The following is a 9,549-nucleotide window of genomic DNA, read 5'->3' as shown; positions in this document are numbered from 1 at the left end:
TGTGGATCTCCTCCTCTTTTCTGGGCCCTCTTTTCGGTGGTGTGGGTGGGGTCTTAGGTGCTTGACATCTCAAGTTGCCCAAGAGTGTGTCCAGGTGCGGGGCTGGGGCTGGGCCCAGGCTGTAGGTGTGTGGGTGGGGCCCCGGGAAGGGCACAAGAGCCTGGAGTTAGGAAGGCAGCCATGTCCCTGTACATCTGTGGGGCTCTGGGACTCCCGCTGCATGCCAGGTGGTGAAAGTTGTGCTGTTGAGTCCCTGAAGAATGTGGCAACTTGGACACCGCTGGGAGAGACCAGGTCTGCAGCCACCACTGCCCCAGGAGAGCTGACCCCGCTCACCCACTCCCGAGGGCATGCCCAGGAGTCTGGTCACTCAGGGTTACGAAGCACATGCATACGGCTCATGGATTTGCAATGCCAGCTCCATGCACAAAACTGTCACAGCTGAAAACGACTCTAGGTTGAGGGGCACAGCATGCTCCAGTGTCCCAGTCCTGCCAGGAGCCGACCAGTCAGTGGAATCAGGGGGTTTCAAGATGTCAGAGGTCACCTGCCATTGATACCTGGGGAAAGTGAGAGGTGGAGGAAGGTCCGGTAGCTGAGGCTCCTGACTCCTGGCCAGAGCCGGCCTCCTTCTCGGGCTGACGCTGACCCTCCCCATGTCTGTGGCTTTCCATTCTGCCAGGTAGAAAGCTGGGATCCCGGGAAGGGAGACCAGGTGGGGAGGAAGCACCAGGGGCGGTGGTGATGGGGCCACGGGGCGCATGGGAGGTGGTGGTGAGGCCATGGGGCTCATGGGAGGCGGTGCTGGGGCCGCGTGGCACGTGGGAGGCGGTGGTGGGGCCATGGGGCTCATGGGAGGCGGTGCTGGGGCCGCGTGGCACGTGGGAGGTGGTGGTGAGGCCATGGGGCTCATGGGAGGCGCTGGGGCCGCATGGCACGTGGGAGGCGGTGGTGGGGCCATGGGGCTCATGGGAGGCGGTGGTGGGGCCGCGTGGCACGTGGGAGGTGGTGGTGGGGCCATGGGGCTCGTAGGAGGCGGTGATGGGGCCTTGGGGCTCATGGGAGGTGGTGGTGGGGCCTTGGGGCGCGTGGGAGGCGGTGGTGGGGCCGCGAGGCGTGTGGGAGGGGCTGTCTCCTTCTGAGCCAGATGCACAGGTACAAGTGGCCGACCTTGGTGAGAATCCTTACTCCGACCTGAAGAACCTGTTATACTGTCACTCAGGACCCGGCTGACTCAGTCTTCTGTCTAGCTGGGTGTTTGCAAGTCTCCAGGCAGACAGTGCTTGCCACCAGGTGCCTTTGGTGCCAGAGCATGGGGAAGGGAGCAAACTAGAGAAGGTGGTTCTCCAGAGCAGCTCCAAGAAGGTCACCAACAGGGCTGTGATCTGCCCCGTTGGGCAGGGCTGGTGCCCCAGCCACTCCTTGAGCAGATGGCTCTCACAAGGGGGGGCTGAAAGTCCCCAGGACCAGAGTGAGCGTCTCTAACCTCCCTGAGTCCTCTCTGCCACCAGCCCCTTGCGTGGCCCTCCCTGGCCCATCTCTCCTGTAAGACACCTGCCTCTTCCTGTTCTCCTGCCTGCCAGCCTGAGTGTGGAGCCCCTGCTGCTGCTTTTATTTATTTATTTGTGGCTGTGCTGGGTCTTCATTGCTGTGAGGGCTTTTTTCTAGTTGCGAAAGGCAGTGACTCCTCTCCAGTCATTGCAAGTCCCAGGCTCTAGCGCACAGGATGGATGGTTGTGGCGCATGGGCTTAATTGCTCCGTGGCATGGGGGATCTTTCCAGTTCAGGGATAGAACCCTTGTCTCCTGCACTGGCTGGTGGATTCTTTTACTACTGAGTCACCAAGGAGGCCACCCCCCAACCCTCACCCCACTGCCACAGCTACTTCTTGACTATTTGTTTCCATGCTTCTGACATGGAGTTGAGCTGGGTTAAGGTCCAAGTAAAGAGGCCCAGGGCACCCTGAAGTCAGGGGTGTGTGGAGCCTGGCTTGCAGCCCTTGCCGGGGAGGATGTCTTGGCTAAGGATGTGCCAAACTTTGCAGGCGACGGTGTGTGTACATGGTACTTGGTGAACTTCCCCCCAGGGGTGGGCAGCATGGACACTGAAACCAGGCTGATGGTTTATTTTCTCTGACCACCAAGCCCCTGGAGGTGAAACTTGAGAGGTTCTTCCCCGCCTGAGAGGTTCTTCCCCGCCTCTCCCGGGCTCTCCTGCCCCCACCTCTGACTTGTTTTCCTTGACTCTGACATAAACTTTTCTTTACACATCTCTCTGTTTTATTATCTATATTCTTGCCAGTGACTTTGAAGCCTTTGTGATATCAGCTGAGGTGTAAGAAGTAAATGAGGGCTGTTTCCCTGGTGGCTCAGACAGTAAAGAAACCGCCTGCAATGCGGGAGACCTGGGTCTGATCCCTGGGTTGGGGAGATCCCCTGGAGGAGGGCATGGCAACTCACTCCAGTCTTCTTGCCTGGAGAATTCCATGAACAGAGGGGCCTGGCAGGCTACAGTTTTGGGGTTGCAAAGAGTCGCACACGACTGAGCGACTAAGCACAGCACAGCAAGAAATAAATGAACAAAAGATGAGGATGGGAACAAAGTAAGGTTTGGGTTTGCCCAGAGTTTTTCAGGGTGTTCAGCTAACACAGTATTTCAACTTCTGGAACTTTCCAGTGCATGTTTGACCCTATTTCAAAATCACAAGTGGGTTCTGATCGCTCCAGTGAGACCCTGAAATGGAATGAGGCAGTGAGTCTAGAAAAGCCAGGTTCCACTCTGATTCCTTAGGACCTCGGGTGAGGGGGCGAGGAAGCAAAAGAAATGGTGAAGAGGCTGGCATTGCAGGAAGCACAAGTCGGTAGAGCCAGGACAAGGGCGTGTCTCCAGGAGGAGAGGATGGACGAAGCTGTGCTGTGACTTACAGGCACTTCTGACTGTGCAGACGCTTTCCTTCCGAAAAATACAAAAAACTATCAAGGTGCTACTGAACAGCATAGGGACCTCTGCTCAGTGTTACATGGCAGCCCGGATGGGAGGGGAGTTTGGAGGAGAATGGATGCATGTGTATGTACAGCTGAGTCCCCTTGCTGTCCACCTGAAACTATCACAGCATTGTTAATCAGCTGTACTCCAAAACAAAACAAAAAAAATTTTTTTTAAATTACATTTTATGACTGCTCTGGTAGAAAGATAAATATAATCCTGGCTGGATGCATGATTATATATTCAATTTTTTTCTTTTGGATTTAAAAGAAATGAAAATATTAAGATATTGTCTTATCCTCTGAAAGCCCCCCAAAGGCCCAGGCTTGTGTTCACTGTGCCTGGTGGAGCAGCTGGCTCTGGGTGGGGTCTGGGGCGTGGGCTTAGGCATTATCAGGGAAGTGCGGCATCCTGGGACCCCCTCAGTAAGAAAAGTAACTTGTGCCAGCTGGCAGCTGGGGCCTGGGTCCTTCATGCTTCTGCTGCCTGGTGAGGGGACAGATGACCACAGAAAGCGGCTCTAATTCAACTGCTTCACTTTTCAAACAGGGAAGCCAAGACTCAGGGGAGGAAGGTGTATGACGTCCAAATCATCTGAGTGGACACTTGGTAAGAACACCAGTAAGGTCCCTGGGGTTTGGGCAGCATGTGGTCCCCTGAAGACCAGAGTCTGTGAGTGCAGCCTCACCCCACAACGCGGCAGGGGCCCCGCGAATGTGAAGCTCACTAACTTAGACTTCGTGTGCCTACATGTGGACGGGAGCTCTGCTTCAGGGTGCTTTTGTGCTGTCTATGATGAAAGGATATACGTATATAAAGACAAGGCATAAACAAAATGGGGAAGGGTATTTAAACTACTCAAGTACTTTGGTATTTTCAAGCCCTTTAGAAGCACCAATTATGTTGTAATACCTAACAGTAAACCTGTGTGCTACCCCATAGGTAATATTTGCCTAGTCATTAAAATAGGTTTGTTTTATTTATAAGCAGCGAGACCTTTATAAATAGTGTACTAAGAATAGTACAGAAAGCAGTAAAATTCTATTTCTTGAAAAAAAAAAACAAAACCAGAATGCCAGTATCTTAACCAGATTCGTTTCTGAATGTCCTTTGTTGGAGCGAAAAGACCGTTGGGGCAAACTTTTCAGTAGCTAGTTGCGAGTGGACCCTGCAAATCTATAGCAAACGAATGGCCATCGTCAACAATAGCTGGTATTAATGATTGCAGCTCAAAAGGAAGGAAAACAAACCAAAAGTCAAAAGTGCTAGCACTTAGCCCTTTGTAACCCTGGGGGTTTGAAGGGTTTCGGTGCATCGGAACCTGACACGTGCACATCGAGCTGTCATGAACGTGGGGTACGTGACAAAAGACGTCGCTTAATACAGACCTGGCCCTTCCTCTGTTGGACTTAACATGGTTCAAACCATTATATTTCTTTCTTTCTTTGTTTTTTTTGGCCATACTGCAAGACATGTAGAACTTTTTGGACTAGGGATCAAACCCTTGTGCCCTGCAGTGGAAGTGCAGAGTGTTAACCCCTGGGCCACCAGGGAAGTCCTCAAACCATTATATTTTTGAGGACCCCTGCTTCTGGGAGTTCCTGATTTAACAAGAAAAGAATGTAATTGATTTAGGGATGAATCAGGATCAAGAATTTCCATGTTTCACTTTTTTTAATAGTGAAAATCCATAAGCATTTAAAATATTCTGAGACACACCTAGCTTAGCAAACACCATGGACCTTCTTGTATCTGTGAAGTCACACACAAACCAGCCAGCCCCTGAGTGCTGGTTGGCCCCTTTTGGCACTGGAGCACAATAATTTATTAAGCTTTAATACTTAATAAGTGTGCACAAATGTCATGCAAACGTACAGCCGAACTCACAGATGAAAAGTGTATTAGAGTCTTAGACGTATGCAAAACATCTTGTAAACAAAAGGGAAGAGGTTGGTATTTTCTGTACAAAATATGCAGGTTTTCCTTTTTTAAAAAATCTGTAAGATGCATCATACTTCAGGCATTTTCAAAAAGTGAAAACTGTATAAAAATAAATATTCTATGTACAAACACACACACAGGCCAATCCCAGGTTAGAGGCATCACTGCAAAACAAACACAAAACAACATGGGGTTAGTGTCTGTGAGTGTTCATTTCCCTTGTGGGAAGTGAGGTAGGTCTGGGTTGGATAGGAGAGCTTTGGGTAGGGGACCTGGCGGAGCCAGGAACCCCCTCCTCCAAGACCCTGGGGCTGACTGTCAGCATCCTGAGGGTGGGAAATTATTTAATACTTTTTCTTTCCAGTCATTCCCCTTATTGGTCACTAGAGGGCACTTTCTCTTTATGCAGCCTTTGGAGGCCTGGCTGTTGAATTACCCAGTCTTCCCAGAATGAATTTATGATGTGAATCAACAGCCAATCAGGCTCTCTAGCTGCTTCTTGCTTCTCCCAGACATTGTGCCTCTCGAGAGTGGCTCTTCTTCCCCTGCTGAGCTCAGTCATTTCTATCTCTTAACCATCCACAGCAACCCTGAAGAAGAAAATCTTTTTCTTAGGGGACACACCTTTTTCCTGCTTCTTGGAGCTTTAACGAGGTCTAGGGGAATTAACCAAGAGGATGAAGTGACAGACAGATTCCTGGGGAGGCATCTCCCTTGAAAGCAGAGCTTTTCCTCTCTCTCTGGCTGTGGGGTGTTTTAGGTACCTGGGTGAGTAGATGCTCAACCTACAGCCTGGCGTCTTGGTGGTTTCACTGCTTTTACGGATTCTTGTGAGCTAATGAGATGGTGGGTGTCTAGCCAGAGGAGTGGATTCATCTCACTGTAAGCGTGAGTGCTGTCACGGGGCGGGACTGGATTAGTTAAGCACAGACTCTTGGACAGGTAAGGGTCTCCAGCTCTTTAATGAGAATGAACCAAGATCTTGAGACAGTGGTGGTGGAGGGCTGGTGGAAAGTCACTGAACAGGAGGAAGGTGAAGGGAGGCCATAGGTGGGACTGCCTTTTCCAAGACCAAGTTGGGTTTCTGGCTTAGGAAACCAATGGCCCCAGTCATGCAGGGGAGCCTTGCACATTGGGGGCCCTGGATGAGTCGGGTGACTATGTTGAGGGCACAGCCCTGTGGTGTCAGGTGGCTTTAATGATGGCAAATGCCAAAGGCAGGTATGAACAAATGAAACCTGCCTGTTGGTAGGAACTGTGGGACTCCAAGAGAGGGTGGGCAGGTCTCAATGTGCAGAAGCATGAAACTCTGACTATTTAAGTTCAAGGGGAAGGGTTGAATGATGAGCTGGCAGGTCTCTGTGAGGAGGTATAGAATCCATATGACTTTATACTTAAAGCAACTGAGATTTCCTACATCTGGATAAACGTCATCATATGGCTTAAATGGCCTCTTATGAACACTATGAGACTAGCTAATAATAACTGATTTTGAAACATGGTTTAGAACTCCTTGTAGAAGAAGTATGGTATAAATTAACCTCACAAAGCATAAAGATGTCATCTGTCTGGCTACATGGAAATTCTATACTCTGGGTTTGCTGATGCCTTAAAAACCATTTTTTAATGTTCTCAAGTGCATGCAGTGAGTGGAATGTTTAATGGGCACCCTGCTTTTGGGACTGTTCCTTTCTGGGACTATCCCTGCTTTTAGGACTGTTCATTTTTGGACCCAGGTCTTGCTGCCTTATCTGCAGGAAGGCCTGGAATGGAAATCGTGCATGCTTTATCCCATGGCAGAAAATGGAGCCCACGTACAACTCTTCCCTGAGGCCCTGGAACCCCAGGAAAGCTTACCTTGTTCCAGCAGCCCTGGACTGGCAAGCCATCTTCACCCTGCAGTGAGGAAGAAAGGCAGACGGCTCAGACTCACCGGGACGGCCCAACAAGCAGCAGGATAAGGGGAACAAGGGCCACGAACACCGTGTCAGCTGATCAGGGTGCGGCCCACCTGATATTGTCTGTTTCTCTTCTCTACCCCACGGCCTAGCCTCAGAAGGAGGCAGGAAGCAAGCCCGCCTGTCTGCTTGCAGGCCGAGCTCACATGTAGTGACAGTTCAAAGCTGAGATGGGCCTGTGGGCCCGTGAGCAGAGGCGACCTGAGCGTGGGGGAGAGGACAGTCCAGAGGCCTGCTGGTCTCCTCTCTGGCTGTACTGGGTATGCGGTGCCCGTGGGCGAGCCACTCAGCAGCTGGAGGCTTCAGTTTCCTCCTCTATAAAACCTGGGGAAGGTGCGGCTCTATGGAACAAAGCCCCCACTCTCTCATTCTCTGATCTCTCTCTCTTCCTTAGCAGCTTGGGGCGGACATCCAGGCAGCTCCCATCTGTTTATCTATAAGGAGGAGGAGGGTTGATTTCACAGGCTTTCAACATGGGGCCGAGGTGCCTTCAGCAAGGAGGCGGGGCTCCCGGCACAGCCTTAGCTATCTCTGGGGACTTGGGGGGATGAGCAGTGGTAGGATGAGAACCCACCAGGTGCCACTTGTCCCCTCTGCTGGTGCACGCACGGAGTACCTGAAGCCTCAGGACATCCTGAGTCTCCTCTGCCCGGCTGTCCTGGCTGCTCTGGTGCGCCCTGGGATAAACTAGAAACCCCTGAGGAGCAGGCAGGGAGGATGAGGTTGAACCAGGGCAGCGATCTGGTTCTCAGTCTGAGTCTTTTAGAACTGCAGCCCAGGTTCTAGAACTCCAGGTTCCAGGGCAGAGACGGAGATGCACACAGGGTTTCAGGAGACCCGAGCAAGTGGTCAGCCCCCGAGGGGCTGGAATGGGAGCCCCCTATGCCTGAACCTACTCATCCACCCACGACAGGCGTGGAAACTGCTCACCTGGAGCCCAGCAGACAGCTGGCCCTGCACGGATGCTGAAGAAGTCTAGTTACCTTGTACTAAAAATCCTGATCAACAGCGGCGCTTCTCCCACACCCCTGCCCCCGCCGCCCACTGCCCCACGCCCACCGTAACACAATGCAGGAGACGGCAAACAGCAACAACGCAAAACAAGAAAGGGAAGGTATGTAAACTTCCACAGCAAAATTAATAGACAAATGACATGTTATTGGAGAAATTGCCAGTTTGCATTAAAGGTCAAGTCAAGGTGACTTTCACCATCCCTTCTGGGTTGGGGAGGTTCTGCAGGGGAAGGCGGTATATCCCAGGGTTCCATGAAGACCTGGGTCCCGTTTCCCAGCCCGCCACAGTGCGACACTTCCCATGGACTCTGGAAGGGACAGGAGCCTCCGCGGGCCACAGCGGCTTCCCATTGGCACGTGGACGGTGGCAGGGGGGACAGAGGAGGGCTGGGCAGGCTGGGAGGGGGTGCAGTGGCAGTGTGTGGGTGAAGAGCAGGGTGAGGAGCCAGGGCTGCAGCCGGCAGAACTCAGATTTCGGGATCCTGGGAAAGGCTGTGGCAGAAGGGATGACTGGCTAATGATCAGTGGAGGTGCCGTGGAGGGCGTGGGAGATCCCATGGCTGAGAAAGGTGCCTGTGAGCTGCATGCTGCATGCTGAGGATTCAGGAGACTGGGCAGGGGACAGGAAGCAGCCACTCTGTCAGCTTAATCTGCCTCTCCTGGTCCCTGAAAGTCCCTTCAAGGGGCTCTGTGATCACCTGTCAGGGTCACACAGCATCTTTTCTTATAGCCTTTTCTCCTCTGTCCCAAGATAATTCCTGTGTGACCCTGGAGTGGGAATGTGAGGCTGGGAATTCTCATCTGACAATTACTGGTGTGAAAATAGCTCCATGAGCTCCAAACCTCCTCGGGAAATTTAGGGGGGCAGGAAGCTTGTGAGCAAACTGCCGTGGAGTGAAGGGCCATCTTCTTCTTCCCCCCTGGTGCACTGAAAGGATCGCTGTAGAAGCCTAGAAGGTCCCTGCCTGGAGAGAGACTGGGCCCTGGGGAACCAGAACTGTAGCCACTTAGGCAGGTCTTATGCTTGGGAGTGGGTCCCCAATGTCTCACTTCCTCCCTGTCTCCTCCCTTCCCTTCCTTAACCACATTCTCAACCCTTCCATGTTCTTTTAGACTTTTTGGTGGCAAACCACTGAAAGATGTGGAAAAAAAAAGAGGAAACAGAGGGAGGGTCTTGCAGCATCTTCTGGGATTCCAGCTAAAAAGGATGAGCCCTCTAGGATCGAGAATCCTGATTTTGGACCATCCTTTGGTACTGGGGTGTCACCTGGACAGTGATCCCAGATCTGTGCTGGAAGGTCAGGCAGAGTACCCCCTCCTCTAACTTTGGTTCTAGAACTCCTCATTCTGCCCTGTGTTTATCTGTCCTCTGCTAAATAGTGAGATGCTGGAGTGGAGAGGGACGTGGGGCCAACTTGGGCATCTCATGCAAATGTTCATCCAACTAACTGCAGTGTGTGAAGGCAGATAAGTCACAGTCCTGAGAGCTAATGCAGAGACTCCGTTTCCCTGGCTTCCTTTCCAGTGGCAGGTTTGCCTAGAAGCAGCTCTGAAAGGAGGGCCTGATGCAGCTAAAGCTGGCACTGGATGGGCAGGACCAGCTCACATGAAGGTGATGGGCTTTTGAAGCTGCTGCAAGAGGAAGAAAAAAG

The 9,549-nt window shown here is 52.0% G+C and overlaps 1 protein-coding gene across 1 annotated transcript in view; it reads right to left on the bottom strand.

Annotated features, from left to right (window-relative positions):
• Positions 1 to 4,640: 4,640 nt before the first annotated feature.
• Positions 4,641 to 9,549, bottom strand: part of COL13A1 (collagen type XIII alpha 1 chain) — an 89,878-nt gene continuing 84,969 nt past the window's right edge. The window contains exons 37-38 of the mRNA XM_060406855.1: positions 6,784 to 6,822; positions 4,641 to 5,090 (exon numbers count right to left, since the gene is read on the bottom strand). Of these exons, the coding sequence (XP_060262838.1) occupies positions 5,088 to 5,090; positions 6,784 to 6,822 (42 nt within the window). The 3' untranslated portion in view covers positions 4,641 to 5,087. The remainder of the gene's footprint in view (positions 5,091 to 6,783; positions 6,823 to 9,549) is intronic.

Source organism: Ovis aries, chromosome 25 (genome assembly GCF_016772045.2).
Source record: "Ovis aries strain OAR_USU_Benz2616 breed Rambouillet chromosome 25, ARS-UI_Ramb_v3.0, whole genome shotgun sequence".
In the NCBI taxonomy this organism is placed as follows: Eukaryota; Metazoa; Chordata; class Mammalia; order Artiodactyla; family Bovidae; genus Ovis; species Ovis aries.
Note: the sequence above shows the minus strand (reverse complement) of the source record. Positions and strands in the feature narration are given on the sequence as shown.